Genomic DNA, 23,790 nt, shown 5'->3' with positions numbered 1-23,790 from the left:
GTGAGTACAAAAATGGCACAATTTATTTGGATGCTCATGTGGGAACACCCACAGGCATGGGAGAGGACCCTCCCTGCCCACAGTCCCCACCATCTTCCCTGACCTGACCGGGCGGAAGGGAAGAGTGGGTGATCTGGGGTGCACAGTGGTTATGGCGTTTGGGCGTGGCTTTACATTTAAGAGGAGCTACATTCCACAAGACGGTTTTCTGCATCCTGCGGGGTCCGTGTGGACACCGTGGTGTCTGGGAGGACCAGGCCAACGCCTTGATAATCACACTTGCTTGGTGTTGGGTGACAGCGTCCTTCTCTTCTGCGAGCACCCCAGACATCAGAGGTCCCCAGAGGCAAGTGTGGTCAGGGGAAGGGCTGCCAGGGGAAAGGCCACTGCAGGTACCAGCGGGCAGGGAGGGTGGAGCTGGGGGCAATGTATGGCTTCCTTCCGTCACTTCGAGCGGCTTCACACAAGACCTGGCCACACCTCCTGTGGAGACAGTGCTGGGACTCTGTTCCTAAGGCCATGAAGGGCCACAGAAGGTTTCCACACAAAGCAGCCCGGCTCCGTGCAGCGTCATCGCGTTATTCAGAACACAGGGGCATTTGTCTAGAGGGGCAGTGGGCTCACTGTTTACAGGTAGAAAACTTCCCCAATATCTCGAGGTGGTCGTCAGGGAGACTGTATAAAAACTCAATCTTTCATGATATGTGAAAGGCCCCAGGAAACCTGGGGTGCAGGTGTGGGGTCTGGGAAGCCCTGACAGATGAGCCCAGTGTTTTGGAGGGACTGAAGGAACAGAGGAGACTGAGGAAGAAAGGTAGGAGGGGAGGGAGCAGGGTACATCGTACCTCTGTGACAGACACTGGGCTACGGGGGGCCTGGTGGAGGCGGGTTCCTGTCTCGCTGACCTGGAGCCCGCAGCCAGTCCCCTCCCACTCTGAGCACATTAGGGGCATGTGGGGCCAGGCCTGCTGTGTCTGGTGGGCGGGGGCTGCGCTTGCCCCTGGGCAGTGCTTCACAGATGAAGTGGACTTTCCCGGTTGCTCACAGCACACAGAATCAGAGTCCAGGTTCACTCTTCCCCACAGTGGAGCTCGGGGAGGCTGGACCCTGCCATGCGTAGACCCATGGCTGCTACCACCTTGGAATTAGAGAGACAACTCAATGCCAGTGTTCAGTGGAGCTTGGGCAGCACAGAGCACGCTGTCCGATGGCTGCAGAGGTCACTGAGTTGCTGGGCCAGAAAACACGGTCCATGTTCCGGGGAGATGGCCCTGTCACTGCCTCGGGAACAGTGGGGCCAAGAAGGCCTCAGTGGCACATCCGTGCGGTCATTTCTTTCTGTTAAGAACAAGCAGGACATCAAGTATCATCATAAGAGGCAATGGAAATCACTCACACACACACACTCACACACACGGAAAAGCGGGGATGCAGTCTCTAGGGAAGCACGGGCTTCATTGCTTCATTTAGAGACAAACCTTACAGAAAAGGGAACAGACAGCAGCACTCCTGCGATGACAAGCTCTGTGAAGAGCCAGAGAAGCTACTGGTGTCTACAGACACTAGCTGGTTGTCCATCTGGCTGCCCAACTCTGTGCTATTGCTGAAAACAGCCACAGCAATGAGTGTGTGGCTGCGTGTGCCAATAAAGTTTTATTCACAAAACACAGTATACTGGCCCCTGTCTCATACACTGCATCAGACACCAGAAGGAACCTTCTGGAAAGCAGCCTGGGTATAAAGACGAATACCTGTAAAACGACCTTTCACCTGGCAAACCCACTCTTGGAAATCTGTCCTCGACAGGTGACTGACAAACAAGATGTGGAGGCGTGAGGACGCCCACCGCCACATTACGCAAGCTCGCAAAACCTGGAAAATCTTGCAAAACAGCTGACCAGATTGTCGTACAGTCTGTGTCATTCACAGAAAACCATGGGGAAAGTCACAACCTTATTAAGTTATTGTCCAGCTGCTTCCAGAGAGAACTCTAGGCATCTATACAAGAGAAATTACGCCACTAAGTTATGAAAAACCACAAGCAGATCACAAAAGTGCACACCAGTGTTCAGTATTTGGTAAATAACAAGTTGAGGAGAGATTCACATAAAATGAACCATTATATGGGATTGCAGATTAGTGCAGCCACTATGGAAAACAGTATGGAGGTATCTCAGGAATCTGAAAATGGAACTACCCTATGATCCAGTAATTCCACTCCTAGGCATCTACCCGGAGAAATCCAAAACTCCAATTCAAAAATCTGTATGCACTCCTATGTTTATTGCAGCACTTTACACAATAGCCAAGATATGGAAACAACCAAAATGCCCATCGGTAGATGACTGCATTAAGAAGCTGTGGTACATTTATACAATGGAGTATTGCGCAGCCATAAAGAAGAAAGAAATCTTATCATTTGCAGCAACATGGATGGATCTAGAGAGCATTATGTTAAGTGAAATAAGTCAGAAAGAGAAAGACAAGTACCATATGATCTCACTTATATATGGAATCTAAAGAAAAGAATATGTGTATGAAATAATCAGAAACAGTTTTGGGGACACGAAAAACCGAGAGTTGTTAGATGGGCGGGGGGGAGGGGGTTGGGGATGGGGGGAAGGGTGAAGGGATTGGGGGGCGGCTGGTGACCACAGGATGGCCTCAGGGTTTTTTGAGAATTATTTTGGGGAACTTATTCAATAGTGTTTGGGGATTTTGTTGGGTGTCCGATGGACATGTGTCCTGTTTGGGAGACCACCTCAGGGATGCGGTGGATGCCTGGTCATGGCATTGTACACCAGAGGCTGGACATTAATGAATGCCAACTATAATTTTATGTGTATAATGTGATGGCTCGGTGTGAGGTCGGGGTGGTGGTGGATAGGGGGAGGGGGGTTCACGGTGTGAGGGATGTAAAAATAAAATAAAATAAAACTATAAAAAACAAAATGAACCATTATAAAGTGAATGATTCAGCGGCACTCACATACACGATAGTGCGCGGCCTCACCTCCCTGTTCCAGAACATTCCATCCCCGAGAGTAAAGCCCCTTCCCCATTAAGTGTGTGTACTAGTAACTTTAACTGTGGAAAAATGTGTACTGATAGCCAAAGCCTGCAAGGGAATATATAAAACTGAAAAAGTGACGAGAAGATGTTTTTAGCAATTTTTTTTTTTTTTTTTTTGTTGAGAGCCCACTGGCACATGTGGGAATCGAACCCGCAGCCTTCGGAGTTAGGAGCACAGAGCTCTAACCGCCTGCGCCACCGGGCCGGCCCGCAATTTTTAAAAGTAGTAAAAGAATAGCCTTTCAAAGACCCAAATCAATGAAGGAAATGCCAGAAAAAGCGCCCATATGGACTCCAGGGGCCCTGCGAGGGCCTGAGAAGGGGACGTAGAGTTGTGATGTCGGGGCAGCCCCGGGTCACCCCAGTGTTTCCAAGCTGGGGGGGTGCTGAAAGAGGGGCACGTAGATGCTCCCACCTCCATAACAACTCTGGGGGTTGAGCACCAGCCCTGCGTTCTCACACTGGCCCCACCAAGACCCCTGAGGGACGCTCCTGACCCTTGTGAACAATGGTGGTGGCTGGTGGGCACTGAGCAAGCAGCCACCTGCCGCCCTTTGACACCGCAGATCCTGCTCAAAGCAATTTGGGGAACCCTGCGCTGGACCTGGTGATGTGTACTAAGTCTGTAGCTCATGAGATGAGGAAGGGGTCCCAGGTGAGCCACTCCTGCTACCTGAACCATCCCCTCTCTAGGGTGGGGTCAACATTGACTGATTTGGCAAATCCGCACACAGAGGAAGTGGATTCGTAGTTCTCAGGGTGATGGAATGCTCTGGAATGAGTGGAGGTGACAGTCGCACACCCCGTGAATTCACTAAAAGCCACTGAATTATTCAGTTCACAATGGCTACTGTTAAGGTATGTAAATTTTACTTCAATGAAAAACAAAACGTATTCCTTGTTGTCCGGCCAGGCAGAGAGGAGAGGTTGGGGAGATGGGGCCGCGGGGGCCGCTGTGTTTGTTCAGCGCGTGTTCTATGTGGTTCAGTGTCTGTGGAGACTCAGCTTCTCCCACCGGGACAGCGAGTGGGGTGCGGCTGCAGGAAGGAGCTCCCGGGACCGCTCTGGGCCAAGCAAAGGGGGTGACCCATTGCTTGTAGGGGACTCGTGTCACATGGGGTCCATGACACCCACCCACAGGGTGGCAGCTGAAAGAACCAAAACCAAACCCAGCGGGTGGGCCCCAGGCACTAGACTCTGGAAACCAAGCGACCTGTGCCGGCTGTGGCCACATCCAGTGTCACCATCACAAATGTGGGCCAAAACCTAAAGGGCCAACGTCTGCTTCACTTGCTGACTCTGGGCATTTGAGGCCCCAGGATCGGGGGCCGCAGTGACCCCCTCCTGCCGCCCCGCCGGCCCACTCACCAGTGGCTCCAGCTCCTTGGTGTCGATGAGGCCGAACTCCTTGACGAAGTAGTAGAAGTGCTTGTAGCAGGTGTTGACGTGCGCCTCAGAGCCCATCTGCGCGATGCGGTCGAAGTGATGGATGTACACGTGTACGAACACTCGGAACAGGCGTGACAGGATCTTCCTCACCACCTGCAGGAAGTTCTTGGGGAACGGCGTGCCTGCACAAGAGGGGTCACCTGGGGCTCAGAGGGGCTGACAGCCTGCTGTGGTCACACAGCCCGCCACGGCCGGTGACATTCCAGGAGGAGCCCCTTTGTCCAGGACCCCCAATCCTGGTCTTTGCGCCGCCAGCCCCAGGGAGCCCTCTGAAGTGCAGCACCACTCTGCTGCCTAACCAAGTCCAGGGGACAGGATGGGGACAGGTAAAGCCCATCCTCAGGGCACCTGACGTCAGCCGCTCAGACCCCGGGTGTCGAGGCCTCGCTGGGAACGCTCTGGGAGCCACGCATTCCTTCTGCCTTTGCCCCGAGTCCTTTCAGAACCAGAACGTTCCCCGCCTGCAGGTCTGCCAGCTGTGGAAACGGGTCTGCCGTTTCCACTTCGGGGTCCAGCCATGGGCTTCTGTGTGTGTGTATTTCTAGTACTGTTTATTTTTCTTAATAGATATTGGACAACCCATAAAAACATATTATTTTTCACTTGGTATTTTCCACTTGCTTTCTTTATCTCTCTCCTCCTTAGTATACTATTATAATACTTAAATTTGATGGACTCGTCACAGCTTAACCGAATGCACAGACTATGCTGTCATTTCTTGTCCTGTTACTGAATTTAATACTTGATTTCTTTATTTGTTAAAACTGGCAAAATATACCCACCATGAGATTCCCCAACAGAACCATTCTACGCTACAGCTGGTTGCACCTGGCACGCTCACAGCACTGTGTGCCCTCATGGGCTCCTTTCCACTTGTCCACCAAGACTTCATGCCCCACAGGACAGACGGAAGGCGTGTGTTCATGAGATCCAACCAGAGCTGCCCGGTGGGCGCCTGGGACTAGAAAACACAGACCAGCCCATCCTCGACGAGAGGGCCTCAAGGGCTCAGGGCCCAGGGGACACACACAGGCCGCTAACCGTGGGGAAGCCCTGGTGCACCAGACATGTGCCCCTCGGAGACGGGATGTCAGCAGCTGGACAGCACTGTGCTCACGGGGCCTGTGGTCGGCTAGGTAACAGCCCAAAGATGTTGAGGCGCGTGTGGGAAGGCTCATGACGTGGTGTCCGCAGCAAAGCCGAGACCTGGAGCCCCGACCGGGGAGCCGACAGCGCTTCTCAGAATGGGAGAGGGTCTGAGACGTGTCCAGTTAAAAGGAAGTGGGGAGGAACTGGCTCTCTGCGCGTGCTCCCTCCTGCGGATCTGGGAGCAGACAGCCTCCCTGTGTGGGAACTGATGATGGTATTGGATTCCCTTGGCTCCCAGCGTCTGAACGGTCTTGTGTCACAGTGGCTCGTGGGGGACCTAACTCTGAGGAAGGTTCCTTCAGCATCAGTGAGACTTCTCAGTTTTCTCCACCTGACGGGAGAAAAGGCTGAAGAGAAGGTATGCTTGACTCTCCAGAGAGGAGCCCATGTTCATGGGTGTCTGAGGAATAAGTGCTGTCGTTGAAGGCCTTTGAAAGCCACGTGGAGCGATGGTCCCCTCAAGGGGGTGGTGACCCCATGCACTAAGGGCCTCTAACAGTGGTTAGAAATCCGAGAACATGGAACAGAGAAAGGCAAAACAGAGCGCCTGGCTCGGCACCTGACCTACACGAGATCGGGTCTGATGCTGACCCCACCCCCTCCCTGCTCTCCAGGGCGGTGCTGGGGGAGGGGGCCATGTCGAGCAGCCCAGCCTAGGACAAGGGTCTAGAAATGGAATCTTCAGGACTGTGCTGCCTGTGCTTGCAATGGTACTCACGCTGGGGGTGAAAATCTAGCCCACCCCTGCTTCTGTAAATAAAGTTTTATTGGAACACAGGCCTACCCATTTGTTCATATAGTGTCCATGGCAGCTTTCAGGCTACATGGCAGATCTGAGAGGCTGAGACAGAACATCTGACTCATAAAGCCAGAGATTTACTGTCTGGTCCTCTTTGGGAAAAGTCTGCTGGCCTCAGTCTAACACTACAGAGCAAGGGCTGGTAGCTTGGCGGCTAAGTGGGTGGACAGGCATCGACAGCACTTGGAGCCCATCCTTCCCTTGCTCTGCCACAAATCAACCCCAAGGGGTGCACGGCAGGCTGTGGTTTTCAGAAGCATCATGGACAAGAAGCAGGTACTGCTGTTATGTGCACAGCGTTTCATTCCACCTTCCTGGCTGGGGTCGGAACAGGCCGAGGGGCCCAGGATTGGCAGATAGGGTGGGAAGGTGAGGCCTGGGCCAGGCAGCCCCTGGGGATCTCATGACGAGAGCCTGGACGTCAGGGTGTGGTCTCAGAACCGCTGCTGGGCAGCCACGTAGGGTCTGCCAAGTTCATTTCTATTTCTCGTCAGTTTTCTCTTTGATAAAATTGCTGGCATTCTCTTTCTCAGGCGAGGGGCTGACAAGAGGTGCTCAGGGTCTAAGATCTGGGAGGAGGCCCCGTGTCAGCAGGCCGAGTCAGAACAGGGAACACGTGCGGACCAGGCTTCAGGGCTGTAACACAGTCTTGGTGACCTGTCTGGCGGCTACCCAGGAATCCCTCCTTTGAGAAAGTGTCCATCGTGGGCCAGCCTTTTCTCAGACGGGCCTCTGAAAGCCCTCTGCTAGCATCTGGCCATTTCCTGTACAGATGGCAAGTGAGGTCCAGAGGGGTGAGAAACTTAACCAGCAACCAAGAGCTGGGGCCCGAGACCCGCAAGGACGTGCGCCCCAGACCTGTTCACCGTTTCCCATGAAGCTGTGTTGAGACGGTGAAAGCAAGAGGGGCCTGAGTTGGTCTCCAGGGGCTGCTGTAAGAAATTACCTGCGGCTCAGCTGCTCCCTCACAGTCCTGGAGGCCACGACTCCCACATCGGTCTCGCGGGACTGAGGTCAAGGTGGGGGCAGCACTGCTTCCTTCTGGAGGTTCCAGAAGTACCTGTTCCCTGCCTTTTCTGGAAGCTGCTGGCATTCCTGGGCTCACGATCCCTTTCTTTCGTCTGTTGTCACATTACCTTCTTCTCTATCTGTCGCATTTCCATGTGCCACCCCTTTGTAAGGATCCTTGTGATGACATTTAGGATCCACCTGGATAATCCAGAATAATCGCCCCATCTCAAGAGCCTTTACTTGAAGCAAACCATGGCCCGCCCACACATGGAGTGTTACCCGGCCGTGGAAAGGAGGGAGGCGCCGACACTTACCATAACGTGGATGGACCTTTCTTTCTTTTTTTTAAAGGGCACAGCTCACAGTGGCCCATGCAGGGATCAAACTGGCAACCTAGGTGTTATTAGCACCACACTCTAACCAACTGAGGTCACAGGCCACCCCCACAAGGACGGACCTGAACACACGGGGCTCATGAGAGAAGCCAGACACACAGGCCACACGGTGTGTGATTCCACTTATGGGAAACGTCCAAACAGGCGCGTCCACAGACAGGACGTGGGTTCACGGTTGTCAGGGGCTGGGGGAGTAGGAGGGGGTGACTGCTGATGGGGACGGGGCTTCTTTTGGGGGGTGGAATGTTCTGAACGCCACTGAACTGTGCACTGTAAGCTGGAGGACTTCCTGGCCTGGGACTTCTCTCAGAAAGCTGATCGCGGGCCCGGCCCCCCAGCCCAACTCACCGACGCTGGTGGGGAAGACGTCCTCGTTGTTGATCTGCACCTCGATCCAGTCCATCAGCAGGTCCATGTACCGCGGGGCAGACAGCGCTGTGGGTTTGCGGAACTTGTGCTCATCCTGCCAGCGGTACTCGTACTTGGGGCCCCCCGACATGATGGGGCACGACTGCTCGGTGCAGCCGTCGCTGATGGTGCCGTAGATGAGGTTGACGCGGTTGAAGAAGTCCACCACGTGCACGGCCACCCAGTCGTTGAGCTCCTCGCCAGCTGGCAGCTGCACGGCCAGCTTCAGGTCCAGCCCCGCGTTCAGCGACGCCTGTGCCCTCTTGTGCAGCTCGAACCGCTGCGTGCCCGGCTCGAACTTGCGCTTGGGGCGGAAGGTCTTGTCCTTGTTGAAGACCTGCTTCAGGAAGGGGTTGGACATCGTGACGCGGCCTCGCTGCGTGCTGCTGGAGGGATGCTCGTGCCAGTCACCAACCCAGAGGTGACAGGAAACTCAGGGGCCCTGGGTCTTCCCTGAGATCTGAAATAAAGAAACAGGCAGAATTGTCACCTGTTCCCAGAAACCCTGTTCTGGAAGCATGAGTGGGCTGGATTTGGGAGTTTCCCAGGACTTGAGTGTTTTTTTTTTTTTTTTTTAGTTTCAGTTTGTACAAAACAACAAATACACATTTACACCCCTCACAAAGTGATAACCAGCCCCCCAAGTCTACTACCCATCTGACACTGTACACAGCTGTTACAATACCATTGATTGTATTCCCCATGCTGTACTTTACATCCTGTGACCATATATATAATATATGTACATATATTTAAGTTGACATTCAATATATATTATTTGGTATTAGTTTTAGGTGCACAGCACATTACTCTGCCATAAAAAAGAATGAAATCTTACCATCTGCAACCTGGATGGACCTAGAGTGTATAATGCTAAGTGAAATAAGTCAGACTGAGAAAGACAAATATATGATCTCACTTATATGTGGAATCTAAAGCACAAAATAAATGAGCCAACGAAACAGAAGTAGACTCAGAAATACAGAGAAAAAACTGATGGTAGGTAGATGGGAGGGGGGTGGGGGGATGGGGGAGGTGAGGGGGTTACAAAGTACAAACTGCTAGTCACAAAATAGTCACAGAGATATGAAATACGGTATGGAGAACATAATCAATAACGTAAAGATGTAGGGTGCCAGATGGGCTTATTGGGGGGATCACTTCATAGATTATATAAATGCCTAACCAGGACTTGTGCTTTTGAGTGTCACTAAAAGGGTGCCAGCTCCACAGGGCACAGAACAGAACTGCCCCGTGGGTGTCCCGACTCCTCAGAGCAGGAGATGCTGAGTCAGGGCCCCTGGTACCCAGACCATCCAGGGTCCTCCGCCCCGGCCCAGAGGCTTTCTGTGAAGTGGGAAAGAGCGCTGAAACATGCACGGCGACGAAGGGTAACTGCAGTGGGCTAAGCGGTGGCATCTGTGAAGACATGTCCACATGCCCGGGAAGTAAGAACGGGACCTTATTTGGAAAAAGGGTCTTTGCAGATTGATTAAGTTAAGGATCTCGGGCCGTGCTTATCCTGGATGGTCTGGGTGGCTCTAGGTCAGTGACAAGTGTCCTTATAAGAGAAGACAGACGCACAGGGAGACGGCCATGTGATGAGATGGGAGGCAGAGATGGGGTAATATGTCCACAGGTCAAGGGACGTCAGGGATTGCCGGCACCACTGGAGCTGGGAGAGGCCTGGAACACATACTCCCCGGAGGCTCAGAAGGGACCAGCCCTGCCAACACCCTCCAGTGGGGCTGGCGGGGAAGAAATTCCTGTTGCTTCTGCTCTTCCCTGTGTCCAATGATGAAAGCAAACACTCAGGCGGCAGTCACCATGGCCGCCCCATCAGCAGCCACTTTGCTGCTGCGGTGGTGCTGGCCGGCCACAGTCCCCCGGCTCTCTGGGAGTGTGTATGTCGGGGTCTCTGGGGAGCTCACCCGGGAGAAGCCGCAGAAGGGGAAGTGCAGAAATGAGGAAGTGAGAGCAGGGCCGGTGCACCTCCCGGCTAGCTGCTGTGTGCGCCTGCGGGAGGAATAACCGTTGACAACATTCTAGTGAGTTCCCAGACCCCTTTTGCTGTGTTTAAATTTCAGTGTGAACAAAGAAGGGGCAACAGGATAAACCTGACAAGCTCAGTGACTGACAGTAACCACACGGGGTGGTCTGATCACAAATTCCTCCTGGGCAGGTCGTGGTGGGCACTCACGCCCCACGACCAAGGCTTCCTCAGCAAAAGTCAGCCTGTACCCTAAGGGAGCCCTGTCCAAATAAATGCTTGTGTCCCTAGAATAACACACCTTGAAACGCCAGAGCCCTTGCAGGTGTAAACACCCTCATAGTCACCCTGTCGCCCACATACCATCTCTATGTGCCGTAAATGCTAAATGTCAACTGTCCTGAACTATCCTGCACCCACCCGTGTCTCTGCATTTTCCTTTTTATCCAATTCTAGCAATTTCCTGCTTTGTTTTCTCCTTAATCTCGTTAACCTCCCACCAGTGGTTGGGAGGTTAACGTGTAACATTTCTTCCTGTTCCTCCTTTGAGTCCAAAAGCAGGCAAAACTGCAAACCGCCATTCTCTAGACTATTTCTGCAGCTCTCTGAGACCTGGCTTCTGCGCATGCCCTCAGTTTTGCTCAAGTAAACTCTTATATTATAAATTCTTACAAGGTTCTTCTCAGGTTTGGACGTCCTTTTGTCGACAGTGGGAGCTCATTGCTGTGACCTGCAGCCTGCCCTCCAGATCCAGCACACTGCAGCAAATAACCACTGAGGGGCTTTGAACAGCTGAATTCTCAGAAAGTTCTAGATATCTTGTGTCTAAAACGGGCCTCACACCTCTGTAGGGACACTGCTCAACCCGCAGCACCCAGGATGGCCCCCAGGGACAGTGATCCAACTGTCTGGGCTCAGCTAGGGCCCAATGTGGCCCTACACCCAGGTCAAGTCCAGTCCTTCCTGGGCCCAGAGGCTCCTGTCCAACTAACTCCAAGGGAGCCAGCACATATACACCGCGTCCTGGGGGCAAAGGCAGAGTAATTCTGAGGACAAAATGGGCCGAGGGCACCGATGATTTCACCCAGTGTTTAGGGAGAGCTGAGTGGTGACTTTGCCATTGAATGGTGACTTTGCCACCTCCTGGAGCCCAGCGTTCCCTTCCCATCGCTGGGTGCAGGTAGAAGGGTATCTACGAGGGTGGAGGACTCCCAGGTCCTGGCCTTCCAGAAATTCCTCTAGAACTGCAGGCAATGCGAGTCTCTCCCATTGTTGGGGTCAGAGGGGACACAGCAAACTGCCAGCACAGTCTTTGCGTGCTTAACAAAGACTTTCCAGCGGAAGGCCAAGCTCTGTCTTCTGGAAATCTTTGGTTTAATCCCAGAGACTAGATATACAATACAAAACGCCTACCTCAGGGTTCTTAGCTGGGTGAGCCTGCCCCCAGGGGATGCTGGGCAGTATCTGGGGACCTCTAGGGTTGTCAGACTGGGGGTGCTCCTGGCATCAAGAGGGTGGGGCCAGCATCCCAGTGCCCAGGATGTACCCACCAGCCCCCAGAGAGTGACCCGGCCCCAGTGTCTCAGTGCCATAGGATGAGAGTAGGGAACGGTGGTGGGGAAGAGACCCTGGTTTAGGTCATTTCACACAATTGGTGAAATTGGGCAGAGCTGCGCTTCTGTGTGGCCTGGACCATGTAAAACCCAAAAGCTGCGCATGGGGACAGAGGAGCCAAGAAAAGACAAAAGGGCCAGAAGGATGGGAGAAACGCCAGTGCAAAGGGGAGGAACCCTCTGAAACATGAGGATGGCTATGATCAAAATGGACAATCAGTGGTGCTGGTGAGGACAGGGAGAAATTAGAACGCTTGTGCCCGGCTGGTGGGAATGTGAAATGGGACAGTGCTGTGTGAAACGGTCTGGCAGTAACGCAAACAGGTACCATCTGACCCAGCAACTCACTCCTAGCCGTCTACCCTAGAGAAATGACAACACGTGTCCACACAAAACCTGTACATGGATGTCCACAGAAGCAGGATTCATAATCATCGCTGAAGGATGGGGTCAGCCCGAGTGTCCATTAGCAGGTGATGGACACACACAGCGTGGCCCATCCACATTAGGGCATATTACTCAGCCGTGAAAAAGAGGGAGGCGCTGACATTCGCCACCATGTGGATGGACCCGAACACACGGTGCTCATGAGAGAAGCCGGACACACAAGGCCACACAGTGTGTGATTCCATTTAAGGGAAATGCCCAAACAGACAAATCCACAGAGACAGGAAGTGGGTTAGTAGTTGTCAGGGCTGGGAAGGGAGTGACGGTGACTGCTGATGGGGATGGGGCTTCCTTTAGGTTGGACTGTTCTGGAACTGGATACGGGTGGTGGCTGCACAGCACTGTGAATGTACCAGATGTCAGGGCACTGGGCACTTTCAGTGGGTGGAGTGTAGGGTACGTGACTGATATCTAATAAAGCTGTTATTTTTTAAAGTAGGGGGACAAGCAGAGCAAGTGTTAGCTGAGCCTCTGCCCCGGGAATCTCGAAGAACTAAAGATGCTCCCTCTCGCTCAGACTGAAGCAGGCAGCCCTGTAAAACGGCTGTCTGCTGTGAAATGCAACCCAACTACACTAAACAAAGGTACAGTGAACAATTTGCTCAGAGTGCGAGTGACACCACCTGAGGCAAGCTGTGCTCTGGAGCACGGAGGACCCAGTGCCGGCCACCAGACCAGATATACCTTTACTTCCTTCCCCAAAGCCAGCCCTGGGGCCCTGGCCCCCACTGTCACTCTCTGCCACCTTGATTAACACCCAGCTAGGCACTTTATAGTGACTCTGAGAGGAAAACACTATTCCCACTTTACAGATGGGGAAAATGAGGCCCCAATAGGGTCTCCCCTCGGCATTGCTGACATCAGGGCCAGGTCACGCTCTGTGGGGCGTCCTGGGCACTGTGGGGTGTCAAAGCGCATCCCTGGCCCCACCACTTGATGCCAGGAGCACCTCCTGTGCTGACAACCACAGAATTGCCCAGTGTCCATGGGGGCATCACTGCCCTAGGTGGGAGCCCCTGGGATAGAGGATAACAACTCAGGACTACCTAGCTGACGATGATTCCGTAGGTCAGTGATTCAGGCTGTGCAGCTGGCAGACGAGGAGCCTGACTGAGCGGGATGCCTGGGGCCTGGGGCCTGGGGCTGGAGCCGCAGTTCTTGCTGTCGGGCCTCGTACTGCCCTAACTCACCAGCTCTCTGTCATTCCGGCTTCCACCCATTTTATCCCAAATCCAGGGCCAGGAGCCCTCTGGGCTGCGCTCTCCCATACCGGGCACCTCTGCAATGACAGCAGAGTTCGGACCAGTGGCCCTCTCTGGTTTTGTGGGTGGGCATGGCCCCAGGTGCCTCGGACCTGGAGGGTGGAAGGTGGTGCCTCCAAGAAGGGAAAGGGACACAAGGGGGGAAAGGGCAAATGCAGCCATAAACACCCACCTGCCCGCTTCTCTCCTACCACGGAAGGGCCAGACAGGGCCCAGCCCAACACCCTCCAGAAAGATCCAATTAAGAGGCCACCTTCCAACCCTCATCTCTGAGACTGGCTGAGGCAGCCCAGGACCCTCCATGCCATGGGTGTGTGTGCCAGACCTGACGGTAAGGACACTGAGGCACCACCTGGCACTGCTAACTGCCCAAGCAGCCCTCGCACCTGCTCAGCTGACGGCTATGCAAACAGCTGCTCAGAAAAGCTAGGAGCTTCCTAGAGCCCACAGTTTCCCATGCTTGGTCTTATTGCAGCCTCCAAACACCGCCCCACGTGGGCAAGGGCAGCTCCACTTGGCGAGATGAAGCGGGGTGCTAGACTGTCTACTGGCTGAGGGGGGCTAGCCCTGTGCCATAGGGCCCCACAACTGCCTCTATTACAGGTTCCTGTTTACCCTGCAGCAAAGCTACCTGATGGGAACCCCAACACAGACAAATCTGTACCCACCTGACCGGCTGCTGCCTTCTATTTATTATGGGGCCTCTTGGGTGACAGTTGGGAGCTGAACCTCTGACAAGGTCATCTGGGGACAAGTAACCTGCGCAGAAAGGAGCCTCAGGGAACCCCACAGCCTCTAGGCCGGCCACCATGTCTTTGTCCACATCTACCTAAGGCTGTCACCCAGAAAGTTCTAGAAGGTTCTGTAAGACTGGGCAGGGCAGCGGAAGGGGCTTGCAAGACTGCTACTCACCTTTCTGACTCTTCTTAAAAGGTGGGAGGGTGTTTTTTTTTTTAAGTGGAAACAATGGTTTTCTGGAAACCTTCATGGATGGACAATTCCCGTCAAAGCCAACAACTTTCTATCAGTAACACACACACACACACACACACACACACACACACACACACACACACACACACAAGTTCTGTGCGGCTCAGGGGTGGCTGGCTGCCGACCCCCATTGCTCCCACCACATCCCATTACCGTCTCTGCAGAGCCTTTCTCCCAGTTCCTTTTAGAACAGCTCCAAGGGCACCAGCGTGGGGAAGGGTGGGACCAGCGTCTGGAAATTCAATGCTAAGGGCTCTCCTTGGCTTCCACTCAGACAAGCTGTGCTGGCACTTAGAAGTTTCTGGAGTGACACAGGTAAGATGACAAAATTCCGCTGAGCCAACACACACCCACCCCTTTTTTTTTCTGAAAACAAAACAAAGCACAGTTCCTCTGAGCAAACGCTTCTCCTGACCCTCCCAGAGAGGTATAGCGACCCAGCCCATCGCCACTTCCTTCCGGTGCCTCCACATCCTGCCTCGGCCGCTGACACTGCCAACGCCTCAGGACACTGCCCCAGGCCTGGTGGGGGTGGGGCTGGAGGGGCAGGCCCCACCCTGCGGGGCACTCAGAAGGCAGCTCAGCCTTTCCCCCCACGCCCCACCCCCCATCCCCGCATAGGCAGGGGGAGGATGTTTGCATTTTGGTGTTTTGCAGCTCAGAGCTTGGTTTCCTGGGTGAAGTTCTCCAACTTGTATTGTTCGAGGGCAGGTAGTGAGGTTTGTGGAGGCCGCTCCAGGCCAGGTGTTACTGAGGGGTTCCTTAGATTCCAGCCCAATGGAGGTATAATTTACATCCTTTAAATTCCTCCCTTTTAAAGTACACATGCTGGTGGCTTTTAGGAAAATCAGAGTGTGCAACCATCCCCTCTAATCCCAGGCCACTCCCATCATCCCAAAAGACACTGCCCATCAGCAGTCACTCCCCATCCCATTACGGGTTGAATCATGTCCCCCAAAAAGATACGTTCAAGTCCTATCAGCGGGACCTTGTTTGGAAGTGAGGTCTTTGCAGGTATAACTAGCTAAGGTGAGGTCACACTGGAGTGGGGTGGCCCTAATGCAATGACACATCTTTAAAGGAGGGAGATTTGGACACACATACACAGGGAAGCCGGTCCTGTGACGACGGAGGCAGACGTGGTGATGTCAACAAGCTCAGGGACACCACGGGCTGCCAGGAAGTCAGCAGCAGCCGGGAGAGGCAGGAGGGACCCATCCAGAGCCCACAGCACAAGGAAGTAGGCTGGGACCCGAATTGGGGTCCCTAACCGTCCCTGAGGCGTGCACAGACCAGCGTGAGGATACTGCACCTGACAGAGAACTCCTCCCCCTGCCTCAGTTTTCCACAGGGCAAATACAGATACAGTGTTTGACAGGACCATGCTGCCCGGGGAATAGACAGGAGAAGAAGGTGAGTGGTTATGGGTCCTTGTGTCCACCTCTGAGGACAAGGCCCAAGGTTTCAGGAGATGCCACCACATCCTAACTGACCAGAGCCTGTGTGTCAGAACACACGGAATGGCGCCCCTGAACACACACGTACTTGCCCTCGCTGGCTGTCCATGCTTCCCTCTGCCATCAGGATCCTGGGGCCCTGGACTGGACTGACTGATCTCGGAGGAGGAGGACGAAGGGTAAAGGAGTCACAGCTCTGAGCCGTCCACCACGAGCCAGGTCCTTCCACTCAAGGGTCACACTCTCTCCTGGGTGCTGTAAGCTCCCAGCAAGCCAGCTACAACTGTGGGTCTCACCAGGGGGTCATGTCCCCAGGGGACTCTGGGTGATGTCTGCTTATCTGTAGATGTCATGACTGGGGGTGCTCCTGGCATCAAGTGGGCGGGGCCAGGGAGGCTGCTCAGCCCCCCACAGTGCCCCTGACACTGCCCCTCAGGCAATGGCCTGGCCCCGCCCAGATGTCTTACATGGGACTCGGGAGGCAGGAGTTACCCTGTCCTTTCCAGAATGCAGTTTCTTAAGCCAGATTCCCCGCTTCTGCTTAAGCAATCTGAACTTTGGGATTCCAGGAAATCAGGAACAGGGCTCACCAGCTGGGGCTCATCTGGAACTTCCCACAGTAAACACCCAAGTTCCCAGCCGCTGCTGGGGAATTTTGTTAAACCTCCATTTTTGAGGCTCTGGGGATGTGAGAACAGCTCCCGAAGGATGATTAATGGCTGACTTTTCCGCGAACTTAGGAGCACAGCCAAAGCGTTTCCACAGATGAAACAGCCCGCCCTACACCTGTCTGAATATGAATCGTCTAAAAAGTTCAGGAACTGAACTCGCACTTCTGTGAAACCCTCAGGGACTGAAATGACCTCTTTTGCTTCTGCGGGGGCGGTGGGGGGGAAGAGGGCAGAGAGAAGGAGAGAGAGAAAGGGGAGAGATGGAGAGAGAGGGAGAGAGAAAGACAGGGGAAGAGAGGGGAAGACGGGGGTGGGGGGGGAAGGGGGAGAAAGCGGGAGAGAGAGGGAGAAAGGGGAAGAGAGAGGGAGAAAAGGGGAGAGAGGGGAAGAAATAAGGAGGGGGTGGGGGGAGAGGGGGAGAGGGGGCAGGCCACTTAAGACTGCAGCACAGGGAGAATTCTCGCTGCACTTGGCTTTGCGGGAGATGCAAAGATGATACAGACACAGTCTCTTCTTCAGGGAGGTTCCAATAAAAAGTAAGCTATCAGCCATGAAAAGACACAACTAAATACAGATGACTAAGGGAAAGAAGCCAGTCTGACAGGGCAACACACTGTGATTGCAACTCTAGGACACTCTGGAAAAGGCGGAATGAGGCAGACAGTGAAAGGATGGGGATTGGTGGGGAGGAGGGATGAATGGGTGGAGCACAGAGGAATTACACTAATGGTGGACACAGGTCATTATACATTTGTCCCCATCCATAGAATGTACAACACCAACAGTGAATGAACGTGATGTCAACCTTGTCAGTGTAGGTTCATCCTTCAACAAACGTCCCGCTCTGGTGGGGGATGTTGAGAGTGGGGGAGGCTGTGCATAAATGGGGACAGGGGATACTGGAAAAATCTCTGTATCTTCGCCTCAACTATGCCAGGAGCCTGAAACTGCTCTAAACAGTAGTCTATTAAAAAAAATTATAGCTAATGCCGATTCACCCATCACAACACACCAAGCATTTGGCTAAATCCTTTGAATAGCTCACCCCATTTAAGAAATTAGTAGAGCCACAAACAGGAAGCAAAAAACAACAAAGCCTATGAAAGCAGGAGATGGACATACATTTGTGGAAAGAATAAGCACCATGGAAGGCACTAGAAATACAACGTGCGCCCCATGTGGAATTTCAAATTTTCCAGTAGTCACATTGCAAAGTAAGAAACGAAACTGCTGAAATTAATATTCTAATGCTGTGTTTCCCCGAAAATAAGACTTAGCTGGACACTCAGCTCTAATGCGCCTTTTGGAGCAAAAATTAATATTAAGACCCAGTCTATTATATTTATTATATTATATTATGTTATATTATATTTTATTATATTTTAATACTATACCTGGTCTTATAGTAAAATAAGACCGGGTCTTATATTAACTTCTGCTCCAAAAGATACATTAGAGCTGATTGTCTGGCTAGGTCTTATTTTTTGGGAAACGGTATATTCCATTTAACCCAAAAGCAGCAAGACACCATCTCAGTAGAGCAAATACTAAGGAGATATTTTGCCTTTTGTGAACATACCAACCTCCGCGAGCTGGCAGGCACAGCATATCCTAATTTAGACCCGCGATATTTCAAGGACTCATTAGCCACGCATGGCCGGTGACTGCTGTCCTGGACAGTTCAGCTCCAGAGAGGTTGTTGTTGTTTTTTAATTATTAGTTCCGGGTGTACAAAACACCATAACGATTAGACATTTACACCCCTCACAAAGTGATAACCCTAACAAGTCTACTACCCATCTGACCAGAGGTTTTTAAAAGAGGGGGGGAAACCACCTATTGGAAGACCAATGGGACAGGTGCTGTCTGAGGTGGGTGCTGGATTCCTACCCCAGGGAGGGGAGACCACATCAGAGTAGGTTCCAGGGAGAAGAAACAAAGGGGACTTTCCCAGAGGAAGGAGGGAAGCTGGGCCCCCCTGGGGGTTGCAGGCAGAGGGGCAGGGCAGCCAGGTCTTCCACTTGCTGTGTTCTCACTCCATAATCAGTACACTCGTTTAATAAGCTCTGATAACAGACCCTGACAGGATAGCGCGAACAGGTAAGGGAAAAACATCCGTCCTTAAGATGTCAACTTGTGGGGAGGGGTGCTGGCGCTCCACCAGGCGTTGGCCAGAGGCGGGACCCTGGCATCACTCAGCACGGAATCTGTAAAATGGGCTGATAAGAGCCCCCTACATGTTAGGTGGACTGAGGACTGAGGGAGCAGTAGCCTGGAGGCCACGTGTAACAGAAGCAGGTCCAAAACCAGATGGTGCAGGCAGGCCCCTGGGCTGTGAAATATGCCCAAGTGTAAGGGCATCATGTTCAAAATATACCCGACAGTATGCTTTCACAATGTGCAGTTCATCGTGTGCCCATTAACCTCTATAAAAATAATAATCAAAAAGACAGGAAGACTCTTACTCCAAAGTTAACCAGTGGCTCTCGGGTGGTAGGTCACCCATGATTCACTTTCTGCTTGGTGCCTTTCTGTATTTTCCATCCACTCCCCTTCCTCTCCCAGTGACATTTTATGAAATGGTCATTTAAAACAAACGCCAGCGCTGCAGGCAGCGCAGAGCGAGGCCGCGTCCCCTCAGTGGGCAGTGCACACGCCGCCCACGCCTCGCGCGCAGCCCGTGCCCAGTGCTCAGCGGCGCTGCAGCCAAGGCAGCAAGAAGCGCACTTGTAAAAACCTAGTCCCCGTGGTGGGGAAGCCCTGAAATCCCGCGGACTCGAGCCAAGCCAGGAAGCGGGGTCCTGGCGATAGTTAGTGTCGCGGCCCACGGTTGACCCCAAAGTGACATTTGTAGCCACAAGAAGGACCGAGAGCCCACCACTGCTCCCTCCCCCGCCCGCCTTCGCCTCTGCCGAGGGACTGGAACTCCCACTGCCCGTATTCGCTCATCCGAGGACCCACCTGTCGCCTTACGCCGACGGCCGTGCCGCAGTCCCTCCGTCCTGTCCCCGGCCCTCAGCCCCCTGCGCCGATGGCCTCGCCGCCCGTTAGCGCCGCCCGTGAGCGCCGGCCGCGTAGCCCGCCGCGCAGGAACACCGCGCTCGCCTCGGGCACGCCCGCCCAGCCGGATCTACTTCCGCCACAGCCCGAGTCTTTCCCGGAAGCGGAGCTGGGGGCGGACGTCTAGACCGCGCTCTACGTTATCTGACAGTCAAAGGAGGGCCGTAAGACCATTGGCTGCTGCTCGCGGCTGGGCTGAAGGGCGGGGCCTCCGGAAGGCGCCCAGAAGAAGTTTGCACGGGTCTGCGCGCACGCGAGGGGCGCGCTGAGGGCGGGGCCAAGCTGGGGGGAGGGTTGGAGACGCGGGGTTTGCAGGGGCGGCTCGTGGGCGGGCCACGGAGGCGGAGCCGGCCTCGTCAGTTGTCCGTTGCGGGGGCGGGGCCTGCGCCCGCCAGGATCTGGAGGGCGCCGTTGGTTGGTGCGCGGCGGGCGGGGGCGGGCCATGGCGCTGCTGCTGTGTCTGGGCCTGACCGCGGCGCTGGCCCGCGGCTGCCTTCATTGCCACCGCAACTTCTCGGAGAAATTCTCCTTCTACCGCCATCACGTGAACCTCAAGTCCTGGTGGGTGGGCGACATCCCCGTGTCGGGCTCGTTGCTCACCGACTGGAGCCAGGACACGATGAAGGAGCTGCACCTCGCCATCCCCGCGGAGATCAGTGAGTGCGGGGGGCTGTCCCGCCCCGGAGCGCTCCCGGTCCAGCCAGACACCGGCCGGGCAGCTCACCCGCCTCCTCTTCCCGCCCCCAGCCCGGGAGAAGCTGGGCCAAGTGGCGAACGCCGTATACCAGAAGATGGATCAGCTGTACCAGGGGAAGATGTATTTCCCGGGTAAGGGGCTGACCAGCGGCCAGGACACGCCCCTCTGTCCGTCACCTGAGCTCGGTTTTCTTCCTCCTGCCTCCTCCCATTAGGGTATTTCCCCAGTGAGCTTCGAGCCATTTTCCGGGAGCAGGTGCACCTCATCCAGAATGCCATCATTGAAAGTGAGCCAATAAGGACTGGGGGGGAGAGGGTGCTGCTCAGGGCCTGGGGGACTCAGGGCCACGGGCGTATTTCAGAGTCCGCACAGAGGCTGGGTGCCGGGCCAGGGTGTGACTGGGGCTGGAGTGATGTGATGTGGACAGGGTATCAGTGCAGCTGGGTGTTAGAACTCAGAGCCTGCAGCTGGCACGGACAGCACAGAAAGCGGGGAGCAGAGCAGCTCCCCTAGGGAGGGACCCTTTCATCTCATGTACACCAACCAGCAAGGCCCCTTGAAGGGTAAATCCCACGCCTCCCTCCCCGCCACCTCTCCCAGCCTGTCCCTGGAGGTACCAGTGAGTGTTGCTGCAGCCCAGCCCCGTGGTAGCTCCATCCCAGGCTAGGGGCTATCCCACGGGGCTGATGGACAAACCCTGAGCCTTGGGCAGACCAGAGAAGGTGGGCTAGAGCGGGGGACAGGCTGGGCCTGCTAGGAGGCACCCACCGTGCTCTTGTCCCCCCACAGGCCGCATCGACTGTCAGCGTCACTGTGGTGAGTGCGCCTTTGTCCAGGCTGTGCAGTGCAAGGGCGGCAGTGTGGGGCCCTGGAGGATGAGGGCAGCCTGCGGCCACCTCTCGTTGTGTCGCAGGCATCTTCCAGTATGATACCATCGCATGCATCAACTGCACGGACTCACATGTCGTCTGCTTTGGCTACAACTGCGAGTAGGGCTCAGGCGTAACAGCTATGCTGTCCACGGGGTCTGAGCCTCTCCTCAAGGGGACCCTCCTGTGCCTCCTCCCTGGCCTTTCACCATCTGGGTAGGGTGGGGTGGACCCGGCTGGTCCTGTGACCTTGGGGCCACACCACCTGCACGCCCCATGTCCCTGCAGATCATCGGCGCAATGGGAGACAGCTGTGCAGGACCTCCTCCTTTACATGTAAGTTGGGGCAGCCCCCCTCGGAGAGGGGACCCCGACCGAGGCCTGACTCGAAACCCACTGTCATTATAGAAATAATTGGCACAAGTAAGTTCCCTGTCGCCCCAAACCCAACGTGATTTTATCAGAGGCAGGAGGGTGAGTATGTGCAGGGTCGGCCGCCAGGGGGCAGGACCTGGCCCCACTGCTCAGGGCCCTAATCCCTTCCTTCCGCAAGGGTCTCTGAGCTCAACTGGCACAAGAGGGTAGATCATCCTGGTCAGAGGGTCGCCATAAAGTCTGGGGGTGGCAGGGCTGTGGTCAGAACGTAGGAGGACCCCCCACGATGTGTGGGCCCTAAGGAGGGGCCTGGGGATCACAGGCACAGCCTCAGCCCCAAGCTCGGGGCTGACCGGGGCCTGATCATGTCTTTCAGACAGGACACCAACATGAGGTAAGGCCCCCTTGGCCCGTCTTCTGCAAAGCCCTGGCCTGGGTGGGGTGGGGTCCGATGGACGGGGGTGCCGGACAGGGTGGGCACAGCCAGGCAGGCCTCTCTGCACCTGGGACATGCCCGACATCAACTGTGCAACACCCAAGTGATCACTTCATGAATAAACATGTCCTCCTCCTCGCCCTGGACACACAGTACCACTCCAGCCTTGTGAGTCACCCAGAGGGAAGAGGCTGCAGAGACCTTGCGGGGCCGGGGCGGGGCTCCAGGGACAGGGGTTGTGCTTAAGCCAGAGATCAAAACCCACAGGCCAGTTTACAGCAGACTCTACCCACACACTTTTGCAGCCTGTCTGTCATGGGAATACTGGGTGGGGACCAGAAAACAGGCAAGGCCTCCCAGTTCAGCGTTGAGGGTCTGTGTGCAAGCTTGTTACATGCCCCCACTGGGAGGAGAGACCCAGGTCCCCAGCAGAGACCCAGTAGTTGGGGAAGGCGGGGAAGGGAGAGGAACTACTGAGTTGCCTGTCTCCTCACAGCCTGGTATCACCAAGCTTCACGTGTCTAGAGCCCCCACACCTGGCCAACCTGACCCTGGAAACTGCTTCTGAGTGCCTGACGCAGCACTGATGGCCGCCGAGCCCACCGCCCCCGCCCCCCAGCTTCCATGTGGGGCCGGGACTCAGCTGGGCTGTCCCAGCCTGACCCTGTGGAGCAGCTTGCCGCTCCCTGGGGTTCCCCCAGCCTATCAGAGCCTGAGCAGAGGCGGGAGGAGGGGAAGGGAGATGGGTTTGTATACAGCAGATGCCAGGCTGGATCAGAACTACTGGATGGATGATTAAATGTCCCTGACACTTTTCATGGTGGAGCAGTCCCTGTGGGAGTGGGGAAAACCACCCTGGGTGCCGGGGCCAGACCGTGGGTCCAGGGGATCTGCCTAAGTATATCTGGACAGGCTCTCCTGGAAATGAGTTTGGGAGCGAGTGGGCTCTTCCTAAGACTCAAAACCAGAGTGCGGACTGATGACAATCAGGGCTGGCCTGTGCTGTGGGGTTCAGGTCACCAGGTCAGGTGGGGTTGAACCTCAGCCCAAGAAGCCCCACTGCACTGCTGCTTTCTGCAAACACTCCATGTGGGTTCTGAAGGAAGCTTCCCCAGAGGAGCTTGGTCGGGGCTGGACAGCTATTTGGGAGGGAGGCTGGCTCGGACAAGCACGGCCCGGACGTGTCTGCGAGCCTGTCTCGAGCTTGGGGACCCTGCATGGCTTTCTGCTGAGGTTTCACGGACAATGCTGGCCATCATTTTCATGGGAGCATTTGTGTTTAGGTTAGGAAAACTCGGCAGGGGTTAAAACAGCGGTGACACTTCGGGTAGACTGTCCAATGGCAGAGTCACAGGATGTCTTGAACAAGCGCCCTTCTGAGGGCCATGTGCCGGGAGCAGGGCTGGTAGATGACCAGAATCATGGTCACTGCTGTTCCTACTGCCTTAGCCTTTTCCAGCCCGTGCGGCTGGCGCCACTGCAGGATACACCTTTTCCCAAAGAACAGCTGGAAAGAACCTCCTGGTGAACGCTGGTAAAAGGTGGCCTTTCTCCCCATCAGGGCACCCCAAGCTGGGGTCTACTGTGCGGCCGCTCTGTGCTCGCTCCTCGACCTCCCACACTCTGGGATTCAAGCT

The 23,790-nt window shown here is 54.8% G+C and overlaps 2 protein-coding genes across 8 annotated transcripts; one reads left to right on the top strand and one right to left on the bottom strand.

The window, feature by feature from the left end:
* On the bottom strand, positions 1–19,925 carry MOB3A (MOB kinase activator 3A). Of its 2 annotated transcripts, XM_081076598.1 has the most exons (5): positions 19,678–19,832; positions 14,742–14,889; positions 8,224–8,743; positions 4,441–4,643; positions 1–1,338 (listed from the first exon to the last, which is right to left on the bottom strand). In XM_081076598.1, exons 3-5 carry the CDS (start codon positions 8,642–8,644, stop codon positions 1,309–1,311), a joined length of 654 nt encoding a protein of 217 aa, XP_080932724.1. In that variant the 5' UTR covers positions 8,645–8,743; positions 14,742–14,889; positions 19,678–19,832; the 3' UTR covers positions 1–1,308. The 2 variants fall into 2 exon arrangements, with proteins under 2 accessions (XP_080932724.1, XP_080932725.1); XM_081076599.1 differs by lacking the exon at positions 14,742–14,889 and having other exon boundaries at positions 19,678–19,925.
* On the top strand, positions 19,865–22,970 carry IZUMO4 (IZUMO family member 4). 6 transcript variants are annotated; one of them, XM_081076603.1, is made up of 9 exons: positions 20,188–20,432; positions 20,524–20,604; positions 20,688–20,759; positions 21,263–21,289; positions 21,387–21,462; positions 21,631–21,678; positions 22,094–22,111; positions 22,307–22,321; positions 22,650–22,963. In XM_081076603.1, exons 1-9 carry the CDS (start codon positions 20,219–20,221, stop codon positions 22,738–22,740), a joined length of 642 nt encoding a protein of 213 aa, XP_080932729.1. In that variant the 5' UTR covers positions 20,188–20,218; the 3' UTR covers positions 22,741–22,963. The 6 variants fall into 6 exon arrangements, 5 of the variants coding, with proteins under 5 accessions (XP_080932728.1, XP_080932730.1, XP_080932727.1 ...); XM_081076602.1 differs by lacking the exons at positions 22,094–22,111; positions 22,307–22,321 and having other exon boundaries at positions 19,865–20,432; positions 21,631–21,691; positions 22,619–22,970; XM_081076604.1 differs by lacking the exons at positions 22,094–22,111; positions 22,307–22,321 and having other exon boundaries at positions 20,125–20,432; positions 21,631–21,676; positions 22,597–22,963.
* The last annotated feature ends 820 nt before the right edge of the window (positions 22,971–23,790 follow it).

The sequence above is a fragment of the Rhinolophus hipposideros genome (assembly GCF_964194185.1).
Source record: "Rhinolophus hipposideros genome assembly, chromosome: 16".
In the NCBI taxonomy this organism is placed as follows: Eukaryota; Metazoa; Chordata; class Mammalia; order Chiroptera; family Rhinolophidae; genus Rhinolophus; species Rhinolophus hipposideros.
The sequence above is the reverse complement of the archived record's forward strand: the minus strand, read 5'-3'. Positions and strand labels throughout refer to the sequence as shown.

Bases quoted from the DNA above. Each gene is read 5' to 3' on its own strand.
- MOB3A (XM_081076599.1), bottom strand. From the start codon at position 8,644: ATGTCCAACCCCTTCCTGAAGCAGGTCTTCAACAAGGACAAGACCTTC. The intron at 4,644-8,223 runs GTGAGTTGGGCT...CCTCTTGTGCAG, and splicing joins CGTCTTCCCCACCAGCGTCG to GCACGCCGTTCCCCAAGAAC. The intron at 1,339-4,440 runs GTGAGTGGGCCG...TGTTCTTAACAG, and splicing joins CCAAGGAGCTGGAGCCACTG to AAAGAAATGACCGCACGGAT.
- IZUMO4 (XM_081076604.1), top strand. From the start codon at position 20,219: ATGGCGCTGCTGCTGTGTCTGGGCCTGACCGCGGCGCTGGCCCGCGGC. The intron at 20,605-20,687 runs GTAAGGGGCTGA...TCCTCCCATTAG, and splicing joins GGGGAAGATGTATTTCCCGG to GGTATTTCCCCAGTGAGCTT. The intron at 21,677-22,596 runs ATGTAAGTTGGG...GAGACCCAGTAG, and splicing joins TGCAGGACCTCCTCCTTTAC to TTGGGGAAGGCGGGGAAGGG.